Here is a 25,351-nt window from a genome sequence, read left to right as displayed (position 1 = left end):
CTCAGCAAAATGAGGAAACGGGACCAGATGGCGGCCTCTGCTGTTCATTCTGGAATTTCTCCCCAACTGTGGGTATACCCCAGAGCTCTGTCCTGGATCTACTTCTCTACACCCTCAGTGATTTCATTAGGTCCCTTAAATCCACTTATCTATGTAGATAGCTCCTAGGCCCATAACTATCCCCAGTCTCTTTCCTACAGCATCAACTGGTACTGTTGTATGTCCCCCCCAGGCACATTGAGCTCAACCTGTGGGAAAACTCATTCTCTTTCCCTCTAAACCCTCCTTTCTTCTGGCCTTCCTTATTTATGTAAAGAACATCATTATGCCCTTTAGTTCCCCAGTGACTATAGACTTAACTCGCCCCACGTCCAAACATTTGCCAAGTCTTGTGGACAACCTCCAAAGCGTCTCTCCCCTCACATAGCCCCCATTCTAAATTGGGTCTGCATTCTCTTTCACCTGGACAATGATTAGATGATGAACCCTTAACTGCTTTATTCTCAGAAATTGCTGGAATGATCCCATCCTACTCCTTTATCAATTATAATTCCCAGACTGTTTTGTTAAGCATAGGATGATGGAAGCTCATCAGGCTTTTTATTGTTAGTACTCCAGCACTGATGGAACACCTGGGGCTCCCAGACGATCTTTAAGATGGTCTCATCATCTCAATACACATCCTTTATTTCCCCTTTCTCCCCTGAGATCTTAGAAGTTGGGTACCCTGAAAAACAAATTGCTCATTCAGTACGATTGCTTTGCCTAGTTGCATTTGCTTGAGCCCATGAAGCTATTTTCACCTAAATAAAATAGCAAAACCTTTGTAAAAACCTGTGACTGATGTCTGACTTGCTTTCTCCAGGTCAACTGAATCTCTAGTGCACTATTTTTATATAACATTCTTCCACAATCATGCTCTCCCAAGTCTTTCCTATTGCCACTTCTGGTACCTTTTATACCAAATCTATTGCTCTTCCAAATCTATTTTATATTACCACATTGGTACCCCTTATTACCCACTTTAGTTTTGCCTCAACTTTCTCCTCTTGCCAATCTATGCTCTACATAATGACAAGAGTGATAGTCCAAACTCACCATGTCATTCACCTGCTCATAAAGCTCAAGCATCTCCAAAAATGAAGCATGAGCCTTTGTCCTCTGCTGACCCTTCTAAGCTTCTGCTATTCTCTTTCATGCATTTTAAGGAACCAGCTTAACCACTTTTTTGGGAACCTTTGCCTAAATGTTTCTTTCCTATACCTGAAATGTACTTCCTCTTTATTTCTCCATCTCGGAATCCTTAATGTTTTTGAAAGCTTAGCTCAGATTCCCCTACATGAGGCCCTTTCTCATCCCTCCAGTTGCTAGTGCCTCCTCCCAATGACTCTTTTATTTATTTTATGCTCTTATTTTATACACTGATGGACTCTAAGCTCTGTGAAGGCAGAAGTTGTTTAATTTTTGTTTTTATGTACCTAAACCTAGCACACAGCAAGCTCCAAGTACATGCTTATTGGTTGGGTGATTCTATTATGGACCATGAAGTTTTCTTGGACTCTTCTAAGTTCTTCCTTTTAATTAACACATAATGAATAAATTTTCCCGTCTTCATATTTTTATAGGCCTTATTTGGATATATGTTATTTCTTCCTCCGGCCTGTGTGTCCTTCCTTCCATTATATTGGCTGATCTCTGAGGAAATTTTCCATCTTTGTATTCACAGCATCTCACACAGTGCCGTAGGAAACAGCAGATGCTTGATAAATGTTTTGTGGAGCAATGAATAAAATGAATGAATGATCTGAGAGGGCTTATGAGTTCAGGCTTGTAATTCATTGTAGCCTTAAACAAGTGTGGAGGTGACATCTCATTAAGTGATGTACAGCCTATATCAATGTTATAGGTTTTGCATGTATATTCCTCAATGTTGATGGATTGGTCAATATGACAAAAAGCCCTCCTCTCTTAACTTTATCCCTACCAAAATCAACCATGCTATTTTCATCTTTTCCACTGGAGCTAATTTGGATTAGGTTGCAAGCGTACTTGAGAAGAATGCTGGTTTGGATAATGATAAATTACAATTCAAGGCCTCTTACCTTCTGAGCCTCAATAATTTCTTTCCCCAAACTAATCGCATAACAGATCTGTAGGAAAAAAGAAAATTAAAGGTTTGAGAAAGTCAAATAGAAAGCACATTGAGTTTTGGAAAAGCATATCATTTCCCTTGATTTTCAGGTTAGGGATGCTATGTGATTGGAGGGCCATGAAAATGGAAGCTTGGGGTGTAGAAAATTAGGATTGTGGTCATGGGAACTAGGTCGTGTAATGGATAAAATGCCTGATCCAGACTCAGGGAAACCTGCCTCCCACACTAACTGTGTGACTTTGGGCAACTTATTCATCCTGTTTGCCTCAGCTTCCTCACCTATAAAATGATCTGGAAAAGGAAATGGCAAAGCACTCTAGTATCTTTGTCAAGAAATCCCAAATGGGGTCAACAAGAGTTGGACAGGACTGACTGGAAACTCACACACACACAAAAATAGGAGCAACAGGAATTAATTAATCACAGCTTTGTGTCTGGAGGCAATCCTGCCTCTTAGATAAAGGAAGAACGGATAGATTTTGTAAAATCCTGCAGATTTCCAGAGAATGCTTGAAGGATAAAATCAGGGAGGAGTTATATATAATCTATATGAAATTGCTTGCTTTCTCAAGGAGGCAAGAAGGAAGGAACAGAGAGAATTTAGAACTCGACATTTTAATTAATACTCTTCCATAATAACTCATTTTTCTCTGGTTTAAATGGTGTAAAGAATAATGAGCTTGGAATCAGTGGTTTTCCATTTGAACTGCAGCCTTACAAACTGTTTTCTCTAGGCTTTTGGCAAATCTCTTTTAACTTTTTGGTCCTCAGTTTCCTTAAATGTAAAATCACTCCTACATGGCCTCTGAGGCCTCTTTCTAGCTCTAGAATCCTTAGATCCTCAGTCACTTAATTGCCCTGGGGCTCCATTTCCTTATCTGTAAAGTGAAGGGGGCTGGACTAGATAGCCGGCTCAGGACCCAAGATCATATGATTTCCTATCTGGTGGTCTATCATCCCATCTGACCTAAACAGATTTTTTCCTTAGTGCACAGTAGAAGCTGGAAGTTGTTGATAAAATTATTTTGTTACTGTAAATAGACACCCTTGACTCTACACTGTTGATGAAGATTTCAAAAATATCCCTGTTACAATATCATTATTCATTTCCCCTACAAGTTGACTCCAGCTTTCTTTGCCTCACCCATTCCTTTAAGATTTTTAAAGTGTCTAACCCTAATCCTAAATGTGCACATGCTGTTTTTTCAGTTGTGTCCAATTTTTCATGAGCCCATTTGGGATTTTCTTGGCAGACATACTGGAGTGGTTTGCCATTTCCCACTCCAACTCTATATACAGATGAGGAAACTGAGGCAAAATGATGAGGTTCGGGAGAGCAATTATTTGACAGATGAGGTACATAGGTTGTGACAAATCACAATGAAGTATTCTCCCTGCCAAAAGCTATCTTTATTGACTAGTAAAGATTGCAGACAAAATCCAAACACGATTTTGTGTCATATTTTGGGAAGGGATGATTTTTATAGATAGAAGGAAGGGAGGGAAGAAATCAGGAAAAAGTTGGGGAGATAATGGATGTTTTGAAGGAATCCAGGAGGAGTTGGGGAGATGCTTGAAGGATAAAATCAGGGAAGGATTATCATGTATAATCTATATCAAATTGCTTGTCTTCTCAAGGAGGCAAGAAGGAAGGAACAGAGAGAATTTGGAACTCAACATTTACAAAACTTGTTTTTACATGTATTTTACATATTTTTACATGTAAAAAAATTGTTTTACGTGGGAAAAAAACCAAAATTAAAAAAAATATATCTTTTCATGGGGGAGGAAAGAGTTAGGATAGGATCAAAATAGAAAGCTATCACAACCTTTTCTCCCTCTGTGTTGCTCTCAAACACATATGCACTTAGAGATTCTTCTCCAGCAGATTCAGGAACACGCACGACAAAGCCAACTAATCTCTTATTTTCTTGATGGGCCGCAAACTGGGTGACACTGGTGAGTTCAAACTGAAAACACATATGAGAGATTGGATTGCATGAAACTTAATGAGTTAAAGGGAAAAAAAATGAAGCTATTCTTTACTAAGACAAGAAACAATGGACATAAGAATGGACACAGAATACTTACACTGGCCCTTGTTACTTGGGTTTGAGGGTCGATCAGCCTGAGATGTGAAAAGATAGAAATGGCAATGAGAAAATTATATTCTCCAAAAAGCTGACTGCTCTAGGACTGGGATTCAACCTTTTTTTGATGGATCCTTTTGGCAAGTTGGTGAAACCTATGGAACCATTCTTAGAATCACATCGTGCTTAAAAGAATGAAATAAAATGAAAAGACTATAGAGAAAATTGATGATAACAAAATACATTTATCAAGATATTTTTTAAAAACCAAGTTGACAGAGTTGTAGGTGCTTCTTCATAGCTCTTTTTGTAGTGAAAAATTAGGATTTCTACAAGGCTGCCTCTCACCTGGAAAACAAACCATGGCATATGAATGGAATGAAGTACTTATTGGGTTGTAAGAAATGATCAAAAGGGTGGTTTTGGTGAAGTCTGGGAAGATTTACATGAACAAATCCAGAGTAAAGTGAACAGAACCATGAGAATAATTGATATAATAACAACACTGAACAAATAAACAACTTTGAAAGACAAGAACTCAATCTAATGACTTACTATGATTCAGAAGAACCAATGATCAAAAATGCTACCTGCCTCTTGACAGAAAGATGATAGCCTCAGGATGAAGAATGAGATCTAATTTCCAGATCTGGACTTTAGGGGACTTTGTTTTCTTGACTCTATTTGTTACAAGGATTTTGTTTTTCTTTTTAAAAATCAGTGATGGGGTGGAGAGGAGAGAATGATAGGGGCAGTTAGATGGTACAGTGTATAGAACACTGGCCCTAAAGTCAGGTGGACCTAAGTTCAAATCCAGGCTTGGATGGCTTGAAATGGATAACATTTACTAGTTACGTGACCCTGAGCAAGTCACTTAAATCCAATTGTCTAGCCAAAATAGAGAGAGAATATTATTATAATACACATCTTATAATTATATGGATTATAAATTATAATGTATATTGTTATGTATAATTATAACGTATAATATTACATATTATTGTTATATATTATATAATATATTACTACATATTATGTAATATACTATTATAATTATTAATTAAAGTAAAATTTATATTAACCATAGTTGAGCCTATGACCCCCAACATACATTTTCCAAGTTATCTACTGCATTGAGTGATAACTATGTTAAAGCCTTGCTATTCCTGACTCATATCAATTGTGTCCAACTCTTTATAATCCCTTTTGGGGTTTCCTTGGCAGAGAAACTGGAGTTGTCTGCCATTTTCTTCTCCAGCTCATTCTACAGATTAGGAAACTGAGGTACATAAAGTTAAGTGATTTGCTTTAGGCTGAGCACTCTATCCACTGTACCACTTGGCTGCTCCAAGTCTGGTATATTTATAAGGTTCCAACTCCTTTTGTATACCTTATAAAGTCTCATGGATCCTGGCTACATAAGCCTTTGAGATTGGTCTATAGTCTAGACAGAACTGATTGCCTGGGTTGAAGTTGCATAGATGGCTTCCTTTGCCAAGACTGGAAGCCAAGGGTGGGAGCAAGTCAGAAGTAGTTGTCTCCTTGCATCCTTTCTGCATGTCCATGTCTTATGTCCATGTCATGCTACCCGTAAAACCCAGAGCTCGAAGAGAAGTGGTTCTGTCCCTGAGATCTGGAACCAGAATAAGGGCCTAAGCGTACCTCAGAGTTTTGCTGGTAACCATGAGATGGGATTCGGTCATGCGGAAGATGTTGTGGATGGCGCGGGCAGCCAACACTTGTCTCATAGCTTCATAAATCACCTCACTGGTGCTGTCGGTTTTGACGGCCATGGATCCTAAAAACCGAACTATAAACATCTGCTGCAACAGTGAGTCTGTAAGGGGAAAAACATTTGTCTATTCAAAGTCACGTTGGCTTTGTGACCGTGGCTTAATTGCTCTTAGATATGTCATCCCTTTGTTTAACAGATGTTTTCTTCTGCTAGACACTTCTTCAGACATGTTAGCAAACATGATCCAAGGAGCCTCCTTCTCCTGGAGCACCTTTCACCCATCTCCCTCCCTCATCCCTATTAGAAACTTCCAACTGTCTATAAGCCCAAGATGCCTTTTGGGGACGCATAAGTCTCTCCCTCTGGCAGACATCATCACAGTGTCACTTTTCATTTACTTGTAAACTTGGGACAGCATGTGTTAGCTAAATGGCAAAACCAGAAAGACATTTTTTCCTTCTGTAAAAAATAACCAGAGGATTTTTAAAGATGCTTCCAACTCTGACATTTAGTGTTCTAAGTTCCTTCCCAGCTTTAACATTCATTGTTCTAAGTTCCTTCCCAGTTCTGACATTTGGTGCGCTATGATACTTCTCAGATTTGACATTCAGTGTTCTAAGGTCCCTCTTAGTTCTCACATTCTCTGTTCTAAGGTTCCTTCCCGGCTCTGACATTTGGTGTTCTAAGTTCCTTCCCAGCTCTAACATTCAGTGTTCTAAGTTCCTTCCTAGTTCTAACAGTCAGTATTCTAAGATCTTTTCCACCTCTGACATTTGTTGTTCTAACTTCCTTCCCATCTCTGACATCTGGTGTTTTAAGCTCCTTCCCAGCTCTGACATTCACTGTTCTAAGATCGTTCTTAGTTCTCATATTCTCTGTTCTAAGGTTCCTTCTGGCTCTGACATTTGGGTTCTAAGTTCCTTCCTATCTCTGACATCGGAGTTCCAAGTTCCTTTCCAGCTCTGACATTCTAACTTTCAAATTCTTCTCCAGTCTCAAAATGTCTAAGATTAGGGTTTTTTGTTTTTTGTTTTTTTTAAATGGCCTCATCCCTTACTTGGTGCTGTTTCTAGTACTCAGTAGAGCTTAAAAAATGTTTGTTGATTGAATGAGCACAGTGCCTGTTTTGTTTTTTTTTAACTTGGCTCTTGATTGGTTGTCATCCTTTATACTCAGAGGACCAAAATGACATCACTATGTGGGTTCAAGGTACAGAGTGTCCAATTGTGGCTGAACAAACCAGTACAAGCCCAGAAAGCTCTACCATAGATAGAGCCCAAATAGTCCAAACTAGACAGCTAGGTGGTGCAGTGGCTAGAGAACCAGCCATGGAGTCAGGGAGAATTAAAATCCAGCTTCAGACACTTAACACACCTATTTGATCTTTGGCAAGTCACTTAACCCCAGTTGCCTTCAAAAGAACAAAAAACAAATAATCCCAAAGGGACACAATTTTATTTTTTTATTTATGCATTTATATATAAATTAATATATTAAAATGATTGAATTACTGACTGAAATCAACTACTAAAAGTAATAACAGTAATGATGATAGCTAATAGCTAAAATTTATATCATGTTTATTATGTACTAAGCACTGTGCTAATTATTATTATTGCTGTTCATTTATTATCTCATTTGATCCAATAACTATGAGAAGTGGGTTCTATTATTATCCCCATTTTATAGATGAAGAAACTAAGACTAAGTAATTTGACCAGAGTCATCCATGTGATAAATGTCTGAACTCTCAGATTTGCTTTCAAATCTAGCCCATTCATCACACCACCTAAAGAAGTCTGGGCCAGGAAGGCAGAAAATAAATCCCATTTTTGCCACCTAGCTGAGTGTCTTCAAGCAAGACTGGGACTTAAATTCTTCATCTGTCAAGTTGTGCTAAATGACTTCTGAGGTCCTTCTAGTGTGAAGATGCATGAATCTGGTAGGTTTGCAGGAAGGGCTTTGAGAAGTGAATATTATGGCCAGTTTTTGGTTAGGATGAGGCGGGCTAACCTGTTCAAAGTAGGGAATGCACAAACTAGGGTGGGCTAGCACCTATTAAACTGGGACCATTTAGATCCCAATCAATCAGGTCTCGGTTGTGTTTCTGTTGCCTGTTAAAATTGTTTCTTCATTTATAGTTTTCTGATGGCCATTAATGACCTGTGTCATTCACAAATATTCTGCTTAAAATTCCTGCTCCTAATAAACTGAATAATTCAAATTTGTAATTCAATTCTTCTTTCTTTCCTCAAACTTTACGAGATCCACTGAGAAGACTAAACATTTCTAGTTTCCCCATAATTTAACAGCCAACTTCTGCTGTTCCCTCCCCCATTTTTTTCCAAACCGAAATTGAAATGATGTGTTCAAGTTCACCCAATATAGCCCAGTCGGGATTTGAGATCCGGATCTTTTAGTTCCCAAAACTTGACTCTTTCTGCTAAGCCACCTCCATACTGCCTCTCATGGACATCTGGGAATCACCCCTCCATAATGAAAAGCTTTAAGAATTTGGAAGCTGCACATGACACACTGAAGGAAAGTGTTTCAGTCACATTTGGACATCATCTTCCCAATTAGAAGCTCTGGGAAGGCAGTGTCCTTTTCAGGCGATACTGGCCCCCTCCCAAGTGCCCCAACTCTGTGCCTCATATATGGCTGAGAGTGGGGCCGTCCTGGCTGGTTTCCTGCACTGGGGACATGTACCAGCTGCTGGAAGGGCTACAAGGACATATAATAACATCTCAAGCCCAGGTTCATTTGCAGTGGACAAAAAGTCACCAAACTTTGGTACTCACCCTCTTCATTGAGGTTCTTTTCATCTGAGGATTCGCCAAATGGGTTTGTTCGCCTGAGCAGGGAGGAAAGGGAAAGCGAGGGTTATGCAATTAATAACAACAATGGCTAGCATTTATACAGCAATTTTAGGTTTGCAGAGCGCTACACAAATACCTAGAGATGAAGACACGGAAGCAGACAGCAGGTAAGTGACTTGCCAAGATCCCAAAGCTAGTAAGTGCCTGAAGCTGGATTTTTTTTTAAAATAAGCATTTATTAAGTACCTACTATATGTTAAGCACTGTGAAATGCTTTATGAATATCTTATTTTATCCTCATAGCAATCCTGGGAGGTGAGTGCTATTAACATCCTTTTTTTTTTTTTTTACAGATAGGGAAACTGAGACAAAGCTAGTAAGTGTTTAAGGCTGGATTTATTTTTTAAAAAGTAAGCATTTATTAAGCACCTACTGTATAGTAATCACTGTGCAAAATGCTTTATGAATATCTTATTTTATCTTTACAACAACTCTGCGAGGTGGATACTATTAGCATCCTTTTATTTATTTATTTTTTTACAGATAGGAAAACTGAGACAAAGCTAGTAAGTGTTTAAGGCTGGATTTATTTTTAAAAATAATCATTTATTAAGCACCTACTATATACTAAGCATTGTAAAATGCTTTATGAATGTCTTATTTTATCCCCATAACAATCCTGGGAGGTGACTACTCTTCCCATCCTTTTTTTACAGATAGGGAAACTGAGTCAGAAGTTCAATGATTTGCCTAGGGTCTGAGTGCTAAATTCAAACTCAAAGTTTCCTGACTACCAGTCTAGATCTATGTTCACCTAGCTGCCTTAGAAGAAGGCTGGCCAGAAAGATGGTTCAAATGTGCATTGTCCTGATATCACCCTCCAGCTTCTCTACTCTCTTTCCTTCAGTGAAATCCTTTGATTTCCAATCCAAAAACTTTGAGAATTTGGAAGTTTTTTTCTCCCCATCCCTCCATCCCACATTATTTTTCACAAAGTCACAATTTCACTCCCTACCTGCCACTTCGATTCTGGTCCAAAAATTCAGTAGCAGGAAGGACGATATCAAACTGAATAGGTGTTCCAGGGACGATTAACTGGTCGGCATCAGGGACTTTAGCTGGTGTGTTGGGGACCACCTTGTCATTTTCTAAACCTGAATGCTTCCGGCTCTGGCTGAGATACAGAAAAGAAGAAGAAATCAAATCAACCTTATATTCTACTGGGGAAACACAAGTGAAAATATAAGATACAGAACATCTGAATAAAATAATTGTACTGTAACTAGATCAAATTTCCCAAAATACCACTTTGTTAATGTTATTACCTGCATCAATAATATTTTTTTTGCATTACATTTTACTTATTTTTAATACACATTGCTTTATGAATCATGTTGGGAGAGAAAAATCAGAGCAAAAGGGAAAAACCATGGGAGAGATTAAAAAAAAAACAGAAAAAAAGAAGTGAACATAGCATATGTGGATTTATATTTATTTAGTCTCCATGCAGACTGGATCAATAATGTTCAATAGCTCCCCAATGCCTATTAGGAATTCCAGCACTGCCCCTGTAGTCATTGTCCAAGGAACCAACCTTTGAGACCTGCAGGCCCTTCTGTCCCTGCTTCCCCTGTCCTCCAACTGTCTCAGCAACAAAAGCTACTGGAAAGCTTGGAAAGGAAACTTCTTACCATGTAAGTCCAGGGCATGATCAAGTGACTCAACATCAGAAACAGGTATGGCTAATTGATGGAAATGTCATTAAACAGGCAGTATTACCATCTACTAAATGGCAGAGTGGACAGAGCTCTGGAGCTTGGAGTCAGGAAGACAAGTTCAAATGTGGGACTCTGGGCGACACACTTAACCTATGTCCACTTCAGTTTCCTCCTCTGAAAAATGGAGCTACTAATTGCCCCTGTCTTGCATAGTTGTAAGGATAAAATGAGATAATATTTGTAAAGCACTCTATAAATGCTAGATATTATTCACTCATTTGTTCACATATCATATACATACACAGCAAACTATTCTAGTATTTTTACCAAGAAAACCCTACATGGAGTCACAAAGAGTTGGACATGACTAAAAAACAACTGAACAACAATATTTATCTATCTATCCATCTATCTATCCCTCCATCAATCCATTCATCTATCCATTTACCTACCATCCATCCATTCATTCATCTATCAATTTATTCATCTATCATGTTACAAAAATGCAAAACCTTTTGACTTTTTCCATGACATCAGTTATTTCTAGACAGTGACTCACAAAATTATTTCGAGGGGACCTTGAATCCATGTGTAAATGCCTAAATAAACAAATAATATATCTCTACACTGAAGAAAGAATATAGTTTCAATACTTCTCCATGGCCCTATTCTATTAATATAAGTAGATTTTTTTTTGGTAACAAAAGCAACGCTAGTTCACTTAATAGCCAACTCACTGAATCATGAGAGCTTTTTGTCATCATTAGTTTTCTCAGTCAATGGAAACTAATCAGCCATTTGGAAAGGGCCTTCATACTTGAAAACTAATAAAGATGATGATTATGTGATGTTGACAATAATGATAATAATAATGCTTGTAGAACACTTATTATGTGCACAACACTGTGCTAAGTGCTTTCACAAATATGTTCTCATTTTATCCTCACCACAACCCTAGGAAAGTGCTACTTTTACTTCATTTTGTAGTTAGAGAAACTGAATCACACAGGTGATGTGACTTGCCCAGAGTCACACAACTATGTTCAGAGGGCAGATTTAACTCGTCTTCCTGCCTCTGGGTCCAGTACTTTGCTCATCATACCACCTAATTGTCCAATAGTAATCAATAGGTATTTATTAAGCATACTAGGCCCTGGGGTAAGTTTGGGGGATATAAAGAGAATAATAACTGTTCCTTTCCACCAGGATGGTGAATTACCTTGAGCGTGAGGGGTCCTGTTTTTTTCCAAAGCTTGTGATTGGCGTCACTGCCTGGAGGGCTGTCTGATTCAACTTGATGGCCACGGCCTGGAAGGGATCAATCAATCAATCTATCGATCAATCAAAAAGCATATATTAAATGTGCATGTGTCAGGCACCCAAGAGAAACAAAGAAAAAAAGCAAAAAAATTCCTGCCCTCAAGGAGCTTACAGTCTAGCTGGGGAAAGCACCATATTACACAGATGGATATCTAGGTAGCAAGCCTGGAGTCAGGAACGTGCGCTGGCCAGGTCTCTGAGCCTCAGTTTCCCCATCTGTAAAATGAGGTTGATGTAATGCCAACCTGTTGTGAGAATCAAATGTGCTTTGTGAAACCTTAAAGGGTTTTCTTTGTTAAGTTATATATAAAGTTGTAGTAACGTAACAAATAAGAGCTCTTATTATCACATATACAATTAATAGATTATTTGGGGGAGAATTTGATTAGAAGGGGACAGGCTTCATAGAGAAGAGCTCTTTGTGTTAAGAATATAGCAGCTAAAGTTGTAGTAATACAACTCTTAATAAATAAGAGCTCTTGATATATATGTATATGTATATATGTATATATATATATACACACACACATAACAGATTATTTGGGGGAGAATCTGATTAGAAGGGGATAGGATTCATAGAAAAGGTGGCAATGGAGATGAGACCAGAATGAAAACTGAGGATTCTGAGAAATGGCAGTGAGGAGCGAGAATGTTCCTAGTGTGGGAGATGATCAGTGCAAATACTTGGAGGTGGGAAACAGTATCACAGAGGGGGACCGGTAGGTGGACAGTTTGGTTAGATGTAAGTGTTGATCTGTATCAAGGCTGTCAAGGTAGGTTGGGGCCAGGTTGTGAAACGTTCTTAATGTCCAAAGAGGAGTTTATATTTAACTTAGAGGCAATAGGAAGCCAATGGGATTTACTGAGCATGATCAGTCTTGGGTCATAGGAAAATCATGCTGGCAACTGTGGAGAATGGATTATAGAGAGGCAGAGGGGCTACTGCAGTTTTCCAGGAGAGGGGGTGAAATAGAACAAAGGGGTCTGGTCAAAGCCTATGCTTTGATCCTTCACTATTTGAGAAAATAGACTGGTAATCAGTCAATTAAAGATTTAAAGCACCTACTATGTGCCACATCTCATACCTGGGCTTGCTTACCTCAGGGTTGTCAGTCAGGTATATCTGCCTGGAGATGTTGTTAATGGCACATATCCACTGCAAAGGACAAAGAAACACAGTGAATTTCTGGATTGATCCTCCCACCAGGGGCAGTGGTTCAAAGGGCAAAAGTCTTTACCTCCTCATTTTCCTTTTTGCTTTCGGCTTGAAGGGTTATCCCCCTAAAATAAAACACATTAAAAATTTTTTTGTCTAGATGTATTTAATTCAGTTCTCCCCTTTGGGCTCATGCTAGTATGAGAAATAGTATGGGATACTGTATTTAAAGACAAGACACCAAGTTCAAATCCCACTTCATATATTCATTCATTTATTCAACTGACAAGCACTTATTAAGCACCTATCATGTGTTAGGATGGGGATTTAAAAATAAAATAATTCAGGGAGCCTCCTGTGTTGATTAGTCACAGTTACATAGGTAAATACCAGAGGTGGGATTTGACCCCCATTTCCCTGCCTCCTGATGCCTCCTGCTTCTCTGATTTTATAGATAAAAAATATAGTGATTTCCTCATAGTCAGATGGATGATAAGCATCTGAGCTGGGCTTTGGACGAAGGCCCTCCCACAATGCTATATGCTTGGGAGACAATAGGTATTGTCATTTAGGCTCAATGATTTAAGGCTTAATGAGATCTTGAAATGTTATAGCTGAGCCTCAAAACTTATAGATGGGATTATTTGGGGGAGAGTCTAATTAGATGGAGATAAAGAAGCTCGCACTGGAAATGAGACCAGAATGAAAACTGAGGATCCTGAGAAATGACATGAGGAGAGAGAATGTTCCCAGTATGGGAGATGACCAGTGTAAATACATGGAGGTGGGAAATAGAGTAACAGAGTACACTAAGAGGGCAGTTTTGTTATCGAAGGTTGTCCAGGTAATTTGGGGTCAGATTGTGAAGGATTCTTAATGTCCAAAGAGGAAGCCTTATTTAACTCAGGGGTAATAGGGAGCCAGTGGAGTTTACTGAGCATGGTCAGACTTGGGTTATAGGAAAATCATTCTGGCAGCTATGTGGAGGCTGGACTATAAGAAAGGCAGAGAAGCTACTGCAACTTTCCAGGAGATCAGAAGGCTGGGATTGTCCAGTGTCATGCAGCTGGTATTGATATGGGATTTTTGATCTGAGGTCTTCCTGACTGCATATTTAATATTCTCTGGATTCTGCCATGCTCTCTAATCTGTAATTTATAATTTTGAAAGTGCTCGGCCATCCTAAATCTGTGTGAGGAAGGCAGACCAGGTATTATTTCCCCCATTTTCTCATATTTCTCTATATGCCTCCCTCATTGCTCTTTTTGCAAACTAGTAACCTGATCTGGGTTTTGATTTTTCTGCTAGGAATCAGTATGATTTGGGGCAAGTCAAAGATCAATCAATCAACAAACATTTTAGAAGCATCAGGAACATTATTATGTTTCAGGCCTTTGGAGATCCAAAGATAAAAGCAAATAACTACTCCCCCTTAAGGAGCTTACATTTTCTCTGGAGGAAGGGAAGGTGGAATAAAGTACATCTTAAGATCACAAGACTTTGAGATTATCCTGTCCACCATCCTCATTAACTGGAGGTAGTGAGTGGGCACCATAATAGCACCTTCTCCTGTCTCTCCAACTGTGAGGATCAAATGAGATATCTATAATATGCTTTCCCAACCTTAAAGTACAATGGAAATGCTAGTTATGAGGAGGAGGATGTAAAGTAGGAAACTGAGGAAGCGGGAAGTGACTGATCCAAAGTCATGCAAAGCAGATCCTTATACTTCAAATCCAGACGTCTTTCCACCCTCCCTCACGAGGCTTCCCCATACTCTTGGCTCCCATCTCATGTTTTTGATTTCAGGTGGCAAAAATGCTAAATGAACAACTGACATTTGAGGACAGAAGGGAGGAAGAATCACTGTCTATTACTTGAGCAGTTTCCCAGACAAGTCGTCACCATTCATTGCCCTTTCCATCTTGGCTCCTTAAATTAAGTACAGGCCACCTCCCACTCCTTCCTCCCCCAAATCTCATTCCTCAGCCCACACTGATGTGCAAACATAGGCAGTGAGGGTGATCCTTGGCCAGCTTTGTCTGAGTCCTTTGCATTTAACATTCTTAAGTTCATCAGAGGCAATCTGGTCCAACTCCATCATGATTTTACAGATGGGGAAAATGAGGCATAGAGAGGGAAAAGAAGTTCCCTAAGCATCAGAGATGGAGACCCTGACTCCAGAGACTGTGTTCTTTTTATCATACCTCCTGTGGGTACTACCCTGTTTCAGGCCCTGCCTGGTACAGTTACAAGATCCCTGATTCTGGAGTCACAGGATTTGCATTCAAATCCTACATATGTAACTTTGGGACTCGTTTGCCTCAGTTTCCTCATCTGTAAAGTGGGGACCATAACAACACTGTGATTATTCTCATTTTTATAGATAAAGAACCAATGGCACACAACTAGTAAGTGAAGCCCATGCTTAATTTCAGTTAGAGATTAATGAAAATAAAAATGACATTTTTCCCCAATCAAGTTGAGGGCCTCCTTAAAATCCATACATAGGCCTCAGGTTAAGATACCTTAATTTAATTAAAAGGTGAAAATAGAGAAGGAAGGGAGGGGGCCAATGAGGAAATTAGATTTACTATTGGAGATCGGCGTTAGCTGGGGAATAACTTGCTGTTTCATTTGCAAGGCATCCTAATTTAAATGTGTTTCCTCTTTTGGGCCCCCTGGGACAATAATGTAACAATAATGAGCACCCTGGAGAAGCCCTTTAAAATAGCTAGGGAGCTTTGGAAACCTGATGATAATGGCAGTAATACAGCAGCTGACGTCCAGAGGGTGCTATAATGTCTAGAAAAGACTATGAAACACCTCGAACAGATTAGTATCACAAACACTATAATCCTCATTTCAAAGATGAGGAAAGTAAGATTAAGATTGGTGCTGTGTCCCTTTTTGTAGTGGCTAAAAACTGGAAACTGAATGGATGTCCATCAGTTGGAGAATGGCTGAATAAATTGTGGTATATGAATATTATGGAATATTACTGTTCTGTAAGAAATGACCAACAGGATGATTTCAGAAAGGCCTGGAGAGACCGACATGAACTGATGCTGAGTGAAATAAGCAGGACCAGGAGATCATTATATACTTCAACAACAATACTATATGATGACCAGTTCTGATGGACCTGGCCATCCTCAGCAACGAGATCAACCAAATCATTTCCAGTGGAGCAGTAATGAACTGAACCAGCTATGCCCAGAAAAAGAACTCTGGGAGATGACTAAAAACCATTACATTGAATTCCCAATCCCTATATTTATGCCCACCTGCATTTTGATTTCCTTCACAAGCTAATTGTACAATATTTCAGAGTCTGATTCTTTTTGTACAGCAAAATAACGGTTTGGTCATGTATACTTATTGTGTATCTAATTTATATTTTAATATATTTAACATCTACTGGTCATCCTGCCATCTAGGGGAGGGGGTGGGGGGGTAAGAGGTGAAAAATTGGAACAAGAGGTTTGGCAATTGTTAATGCTGTAAAGTTACCCATTCATATATCCTGTAAATAAAAGGCTATTAAAAAAAAAAAAAAAAAGATTGGTGCTGTGGGGTGCTGCAGGCCTGAAGTCAGGATTGAGTTCAAATCCGAACCCAGACACTTATTAGCTGTGTCACTCTGATCAAGTCACTTAACTCTGTTTGCCTCAGTTTCCTCATCTGTAAAATGAGCTGGAGAAGGAAATGCCAAGAAAACTCCAAAAGGGGTTAATGAAGAGTCAGATATGACTGAATAACAGCAGTCCTATGCTTCCATTTCTTAATAAACTTTCAATAATTATTCAATAACTAATTAATAAATAGTTCAGATTCAATTTCAGTCTGCCCAGGACTTTATACAGATTATCTCACAACAAGCTATCAGTTCGTCTTATTATTCCTATTTTATAGATGAAGAGACTGAGATTAATTTATTATTATTATCCATAATCAAATGGTTGATATTTCTATAATGCTTTGAGAGCTCCAGAGCACTTTACCTGCATTATCTTATTTGAGACTGAGCCTGTGAGGAAAGAGCTATAATTATTATTGTCTCCATATGCAGATGAGAAAACTGAGGTGCAAAATAATTATTACTGGTCTTCATAATGATAGACGTGACTGAAAAATTACTGAACAAGTTATGCTGCTCTGTGCACCAGAAAGATACAAGGCTAGACCAAGATCAAATTCAAATAGAAATGAATCAAGGACTCTTGACAATCATAAATTGATAACTTGTTCAGTAATTTTTCAGTCACGTCTGACTCCTTGTGACTCTATTGGAATTTTACTGGCAGAGGTACTGGACTGGTTTTCCATTTTCTTCTTCATTTCATAAATGAGAAAACTGAGGCAGTTAGGGTACAGTGACTTGCCCAGGGTCAGACAACTAGTTTGTGTGTGAGCTGGATTTGAACTTAGGTCCTCCTGACTACAGGTGCTCACCCCAAAGCTTCTTACACTGTAGACTGCAACCCTATATGGGGTCACATAACTGAATACAGAGGTTGGGAAATTATTATTTATTATCAGTAAAGGTTTAATTTGTATACCTATTTTATTTATCTGTATAACTGGGGTCATGTAAAAATTTCACAGGTGAAAAAGAGTCGTGAGTGGAAAAAATTTAAGAAGAACAAAATTACAATGCAATTTAGATGTTAATTTGTAATTGACTTAGAAAATCACAAATTTACATCTAAATTGCATTGTATTTTTGTTAAATTTGTAAAACATCTCCCCATTACATTTTCATTTAATTCAGTTTCTCTATCCAGCAGTGAGTTTGACACCTCTAGTGTAGACCATGAGAAAAAATTTAAGCTCTTGGCCAACAAAATAATTATTTTCCCATTTTAAGTCATTTTTACTACTTTGTAAATGCAAGCACAAAAGGCAGTCTGATATGATAGGTAGACAACTGGTTTTAGAGTCGGGAATATATCCTGGCTGTGTAACCCTGACCAATTCACTTTATAACTTAACACTCTAGGCAGCCTTCTAAGAATACAATTTGCAAAAAATGTCATGATCTGCATTGGTGAAGAAACATTTCTCCCTGGGAGTTTACTGTACCAATCTAGTCCTAGTCCTAGTCCAAACATAGATAAATACATTTATATATGTATATAGATGCACCCATATAAATGATGTATACATAGTGTGGATGTACTGTATGCAGTAGTGTATATTGTAGTGCAGACATATATTTTATATACACACACACACATAATATCTATTGTAGTGTGTATGTATATAGTATATACCATATGTATATATTGCAGTGTGTGTTTATATATAGTGTATATTACAGTGTGCATGCATATAGTATATACACATATACTATGTATACATACACATGTATGTATATACACATACATAGTATATATTGTAGTATGAATATATATATAGTGTTTCCTGCAGTGTGTGTGTGTATATTGCAGTGTTTATATATAGTACATACAGTATATATATATATATATAGTATATATTGCAGTGTATGTGTGTGTGTATGTGTATATTTATATATGTACTTAATATATATTACAGTGTGCACATGTGTATGTATATATAGTATATGCAGTATATATATATATATAATAGTGTGTATTGCAATGTATATAAATGTAGTGTATACAGTGTGTATATATAGTGAATATTTTAGTGTATATATATATATATAGTATATACAGTATATATAGTGCACATTGCAGTGTGTGTATATATAATATACACAGTATATATATATACATACACACATATATATAGTATATACATAGTATATACAGTGTACATATATATACATAGTATATATTGCAGTATTGTATATATATAATGCATGTGTCTATATATAGTACACAATGTATACATAGTAAATACTGCATTATACATATATATAGTATATACTGCAGTATATATAAATACAATATATATAGTGTATATTGCAGTATGTATAAATACATAATTAATATATATGATAAATGTATTTATAGTATATATACACACATATGCATACAGCTATATATATTTAAATACAAACACACACACACACACACACACATATATATATATACACAAACATATATACTATGGACACAGATATATGAGATGTGTACACATACAGAGACAAATCACATGATATTTCTTTTGTGAGCAGGAGCAAAGTCTTCCTTAAATAGCCTCCTTAAAGGAGGCTACCATCTGGATCATATTTGTTTGCTTAGAGCAATATAATAAGGACTTTCCCCCAAGGACAACAATAGTCAGCGGTCAAGGAGAGCCGCACGAGGCCCTTCCCAGGGAGGGGAATGGACAGAAGCTTTGTGTGTGGATCTGCCAAGCCTCTGGGAAATCGCCAATAGACTCCCAACACCGCCCTGTCCCACGAAGCCCTGTGCCATACGCTTTTCCTGTCGGAGTCGTGATCTGGAAACAGTAGCGCCGATCCTCACAGTCCACGGCCATCACCGAGCAGTTGTCCAGGTCCTGGATCAAACCTCCAGCCACAGCTCCCCGAGGCTGACACATGAGGTTCCCACCTTGAGTGAAGAAGTAGAGCCTCTCCCACGTGGTGGTGACCAATCCAGTTTTGCTGCAGGAAATAACCAGTTTCAAAAAGACCTTTGGGTAACAGAAATGAAGATGCTTCCGAGCACAGACATTTATAACAGTTCTAGTAAATATCAGAAGGAGGATTTCAACATTCTAAGTTCAGATAGAATTGATAGAATTATCAATTTTTAAAAAGCAATCTAGTATTTATTAAGCACCTACTAAATGCCTGGCACTGTGCTGGGTGCTAAGGGTAGAAAGACACAGAAGCAAAAAATCTCTCTCCTCAAAAGACCCTGTGACCTTTAATTTACAGTGTTAAACTAATAAAATCAGGTAGTATTTATTCTGCAGCTTCCGGTGCACAGTGGGACCATGTGAAATCATTTAGAGATAGGGAATGAAATGGCCAGTGGTTCTAAACCAGGGGGTCTCAATCTGGGACCAGATCCCTGAAGGCCTCCTGGGTTCAGGAGGACTTGAGTTCAAATCCAACCTCAAACACTTAACATTTATTAATTACACGACTTTAGGTTAAATCACTTACTCCCAATTGCCTTCCCCCCCCCCAAAAAAATACTTCTTGATTGCTTTTTTCTTTTAAAAATTGATTGGTAGAATATTGAATCAATTTGAATCCAACTCCAAATCCATCTTATCTTTTGCCATCTCATACTTTCCCATACTGATCTGTAAGGATACCCTATTTTAATATCCCATTAATAATCAATGTGCTTGGATTATGCGATGATCAACTGTGATAAACTTAGCTCTTCTCATCAAAGAGATCATCCAAAATGATTCTAATAGGCTTGGGATGGAAAATGTCATCCACATGCAGAGAAAGGACTATCTGATGCAGATCAAAGCATACTATTTTCACCTTTTTTGTTTGCTTTTTTTTCTCACGGATTTTTCACTTTGTTCTGATTTTTCTTTCACAATGTGAGTAATATGGAAATATGCTTAAAATGAATGTACATATATAACCTGGATCAGATTTCTTGCTCTCTTGGGGAAGAAGAGAAAAATTTGGAACTCAAAATCTTACAAAAAATGAATGCTGAAAACTATCTTAACATGTAATTGGAATTGAAAAGTTAAAAAAAAAAAATCATTGCGTTCACTTTCCCTGCCTTGCTCTAAAATCCAGCACCTTTGTCTTCCCTCAAGAGCTGGAGATCTAAGAATAGAACTGAAATCTCATTCCTGCCTCTTACTACCAGTATGATGTTGGCCAAGTCCATTAACCTCTCTGGGCCTCAGTTTCTCCTTCTGCAAAATCATAGGATCGATTAAATGACCTTTCATGTCCCTTCCAGCTTCTAAACCTGTGATCCTAAGCCATTTTTCCTTAGCACTCAGTTTCCCTCTATAAAATCAGGAGGTTGGACCCAGGTAGCCTCTGATTGTTTCTATCTCTAAGACTGAAATACACTGATCCAAATGAGGTGAGTTAAACCCTTGCTAGGTGATGGAGTTGGTGGTTATGGCAAGGCGAGGTCAGGCCATTTACAAAGGGAGGTCCTGAGCATCTCTCACAATAACATAGATAAGTCTGCACTGGGCGTGCTCTCCTCAGTGTCCACCTCCAATGATCTTGTGGGTACTGAGGCTTGTGGAGAAGGAAGCTTTCTTAAAAAGATAAGGGGAAGGGGGAGGGAAGGTCACATTATCTCCTTACTTTCTGAGATTGAGGTAACCAGCCTTCTGGATGAGGTTCCTGTTGATGACTGGTGCAGCGACATCGAAATCTGGGGTGTAGACGGATTCATCCACAGAGAGCAGCTCCTGCTGGGCCAGCCGCATCTTTTCGACCTCGGCCTCCGATTCCTCCTGTATGCTTAAGACAGAAGGTTAGAATATCACCCTTGGAGTGCAAACACAAATTTTAGGAGGGAAGGATTTCCTTCACCTCTGCTTTCATATTTCCAACATCCAGGGCAATCAATCAAGAAACATTTTAAAAAATTAATTTATTAAATTTTAGTTTTTAACAAGCATTTATTTTCTCTCCCTTCTACTTCCTTCTTTTTCTCCCTGCCCTCACCCAATCAAGAAGGGAAAAAAAAAGGAAAATAAAATTCCGATAACAAATTTGTTTTGTCAAATCCCCACATCAGTCATATCCAAAAATCCATGTCTCAGTCTGTATCTTCAGACTATTAACTTTTGGCCACAAGATGTCCGGCATGCTTCATCATCAGCTCTCTGGAATCATGCTAACAAGCATTTATTAAGCACTTACTATGTGCTGAACATTAGGAAAGCAAAGGTAAAAATCGAATTTTGGGGTTTAGAGTCAGAGTTCTTGGGTTAGAATCCTGTGATCATGAACACGTCACTTCAATTTTCTGGAATCATGCTTACAAGCATTTATTAAGCACCTACTGTGTGCTGAGCATTAGGAAAGCAAAGATAAAAATTGATTGAATTTTGGAGTTTGGAATCAGAGTTCTTGGGTTAGAATCCTGTGATCCTGGGCACATCACTTCAATTTTCTGGAATCATGCTAACAAGCATTAATTACACCCCTATTGTGTGCTGAACACTAGAAAAGCAAAGATAAAGATTGAATTTTGTGGTTTGGAATCAGCATTTGTAAGTTAGAATTCTGTGACCCTAGGCATTTTTGGCTTCAGTTCCCTTATCTGCTAAGTCTAGACATCTGAATCCAAGACTCAACAGTCTCGAATATTTCTTCCAGTTCTGTATCTGTGATTGTATGACTTTTATAGAGAAAAGTTAAATAATAGGAATATAAGGCAACTGGAATAAAAAAAGACAGGGAGGTGGCTCAAAACTGGACAAGTAGGAAATTTTATCTTTCACTAAAATTCCCAGGTTATAGGAACAGCTCTCTGGGGAAACAGATAGCTAGACCCACAAAGTTCTTTGGTGCTGACCCCTGGGAAAATCAGTGGAGGCAATTTCGGAAAAGATTAAAGGCTTTCATAAGCTCCAATAATTTTGTGGTTTCATTTTCCATGATCTCCACCCTCATGCCTAGCGTTTGTGCTATAAGTTAAGTGCTTGTTTCCTTAGGATTTATTCTTTTCTTTTAAGCCTCATTCATTCAGCCAACTTATAGGAAGATGGGGTGATAGATTTAGAGTTAGAAGGATAATATATTTAGGGTGAGAAGGAGCCAAAGAGGATGAATCTAATCCTTTTATTTTATGACTCAGAAAACTGATGCTCCAAGGGAAGTGATGTGTCCAAAATTACCCAAGTAGTAATCACATCCAAGAATGATATAGTTAGAGCTAGAAAGGGCCTTCAAGACTAAGTCCAATTCCTTTGTTTTACAGAAGGGGAAACTGAGGCCCAGAAAGAATTGCTTATCCAAGGACCCATAGTTAGTGTCAGAGGCAGAAGTGGAATGTTGGTCTTCCAGATTTTAAGACAGACTCTCTCTCTCTGTGTTATACTAATGTTATCTCTTGAATTTCATTCTAAATCAATCATTGCTATTCCATAATAAAAGTACCTGAACAAGATCTTGGAAACAGAAAGGCAAAAATAAGACGGCCCCTCTGAGACCTGTTAACCATTTCTCAAGGATGCTAACCTGTGACTCAGTAGACAGTCTTGGAGAGGTTTTATAGTTCAAAATACCATTCTTGATAATACTACTGAGTTAGTGCTTATTTAGGGCTTAAAGTGAGCATTAATATAGAACTTCTGGGAAAAAAAACAGTGAAGAAAGAGCTGCTCTTGGAACTAGGAAGTCTTGGGTTGAAGTCTGGTCTCTAAGTTGCACTGGAGAAATCACTCAACATCTCAATGATCCGGGATGAATGGTCAATGCCAGAATAGGCAATTCTGTGAGACTTGCACTGGTAAAGGGAGTTTTCTCACATGAGACTTCCCTCCACCATTGAAGTAACAAGATTAGTCCCTTTCACTTTAAAACTGGGGTCCTTTACCTTTTTTGTCTCTTGGACCCCTTGGGCAGGCTGGTGAATTCAATGGTCCCTTTTTCAGAATCACATTTTAAAATCATATTATAGAATGTTTAGGATTATGAAAGAAATCATTAAAAAAATAACCAAGAACCCAACTACCAGGTTGAAAATCCTGGTCTTGAGTTTGGCAAAGCCTTTTATGTCTTGTTTAAGCTTTGTAACAATTTAGGTTTTATTGATTTTTTTTTTTTTATTGATCCGCTCCATCCACTCTACCACCTAGTTTAGCTGCCTCCTGATTTCACTCTTGTAAATTAGCCAGACTGGTTCTCAGATGCCAGGCATTCCACTGGGCCATACTTGAAGCCGTTCCAGCATGGGCATCACTGCCAGAGCTGGCACTCAGCGGGCATGAGTCCATGGCTACCCCGAGACCAAGAGGAGGCAAAAGATAATAGGAGCCCGGGGTTACCCCTAGACCAAGACCAAAAAAAGATATTAAAAGCATGAAATTGCCCCTGTACCATGATGAGGCAAGCAAAAATCCTCCTGCTAATGTTCTTAGAGCTCATCAACATGAGGTGGGAGGAGGAGCAAGAAGAGGAAGAAGAGAAGAAGGAATAATCAGCCCTTCTTTAGTGTAGATGGGATCAAAGCAGATTTTGCAGTGGGAAAATAATCTTGGTAGACACCTGCTAGACTGGACCATAGTCTGTTAAATAAACTAACTGGCTACTCAAAGTCTCTTTTATCTGCTCGAAGTCAGCCTCAAAGGTTGGCTTCCCAGGGGTGGTAGGTGGGCGGTTGCCTCTCTGGCAGCTGTCTTTAGGGGAGCATCCATCAAAGAAATTGTCCAAGAATGAGCCTTTTTAATGTCTTTCTCTTTGTATCTGTTTCAAATCCAATACGCGCTTAAAGCAATTCTTAATACATCTGAAAGATTGAACACCGACACAAGACACAGGTCGGTGAGCTTTATGGGGGGGAAAAAAGTAGACTTGGGGCTGTTTTCCAAAAGCCTTTTAACCCTTTAAAACCCTTTAAACCCTTTAAAATAGTTATAATATATATAAAATAATATAATAGTTATAATATAACCCTTTAAAACAGTCTATAATATATGGGAATTCAAAGATTCTGCAAGTCCTTATTTCTTTATCGATTTGATGAAATATGTAAAATTATCCAGAACTTCGAAAAGACAAGAGTTAATAAAGATAATCATGCTCCTCTTGCTGTCTGGATTATTTATAGGAGACAGCACGAGGTATTGGACTGCAGATTTTACTAAGATAGGGAAGTCTCAAGTGAGGAAATTCTCTATCAATGCATAATGGCACCTTTAAAAAAATTTTTTTTTTTTGCAACAACTAGTCTTACAGGCTGCTTGGAGCATTCACATGTGAAATGACTTTTCCAGGGACACAAAATTAAGTGTCAGTATTGGAACTAATGTATTCCTGACTCTGAAACCAGTTCCTCATCTTGATCAGGAGGATGGTGAACAAAATCCAAAATTTTCCTTCTTTTCTTGTGTGTGTTCTCTAGCCTGATGTACCAGGGGCTGATTCATTAGCAGAGCAACACAACAATCTTTCCCACAACAATCTACCAAAAAAAAAAAAAAAAAAAGAATTCAAATTCCAGGATTTTATTACCTTTGAACCATGGCTTTGGTGGTAGATAAAAAGGTGTCCATCCTTTTGGAAAACATCTCGGCTCCTTTCTTAAAAAAGTTTATCTGAAAAGTATAAGGGTGGTCAGATTATGTATGATAAAGGTAATCTGATAAAAAGGTAATAATAAGGATGATAGGAAACTGTGATCATTAGCATCAGTCAATCAACAAGCCTGGACCAAAGCTACCATCATTCTTTCTTGGAGTAATAGAT

The 25,351-nt window shown here is 38.3% G+C and overlaps 1 protein-coding gene across 1 annotated transcript in view; it reads right to left on the bottom strand.

The window, feature by feature from the left end:
- APPL2 (adaptor protein, phosphotyrosine interacting with PH domain and leucine zipper 2) overlaps positions 1 to 25,351 on the bottom strand; it is a 79,590-nt gene that overhangs the window by 1,303 nt on the left and 52,936 nt on the right. The window contains exons 9-20 of the mRNA XM_003771096.4: positions 25,118 to 25,200; positions 21,236 to 21,394; positions 19,403 to 19,591; positions 13,073 to 13,115; positions 12,934 to 12,990; positions 11,734 to 11,822; positions 9,812 to 9,970; positions 8,779 to 8,831; positions 5,905 to 6,079; positions 4,244 to 4,280; positions 3,982 to 4,122; positions 2,103 to 2,150 (exon numbers count right to left, since the gene is read on the bottom strand). Coding sequence (XP_003771144.1) covers positions 2,103 to 2,150; positions 3,982 to 4,122; positions 4,244 to 4,280; positions 5,905 to 6,079; positions 8,779 to 8,831; positions 9,812 to 9,970; positions 11,734 to 11,822; positions 12,934 to 12,990; positions 13,073 to 13,115; positions 19,403 to 19,591; positions 21,236 to 21,394; positions 25,118 to 25,200 — 1,233 coding nt within the window. The remainder of the gene's footprint in view (positions 1 to 2,102; positions 2,151 to 3,981; positions 4,123 to 4,243; positions 4,281 to 5,904; positions 6,080 to 8,778; positions 8,832 to 9,811; positions 9,971 to 11,733; positions 11,823 to 12,933; positions 12,991 to 13,072; positions 13,116 to 19,402; positions 19,592 to 21,235; positions 21,395 to 25,117; positions 25,201 to 25,351) is intronic.

Source organism: Sarcophilus harrisii, chromosome 5 (genome assembly GCF_902635505.1).
Source record: "Sarcophilus harrisii chromosome 5, mSarHar1.11, whole genome shotgun sequence".
In the NCBI taxonomy this organism is placed as follows: Eukaryota; Metazoa; Chordata; class Mammalia; order Dasyuromorphia; family Dasyuridae; genus Sarcophilus; species Sarcophilus harrisii.
Note: the sequence above shows the minus strand (reverse complement) of the source record. Positions and strands in the feature narration are given on the sequence as shown.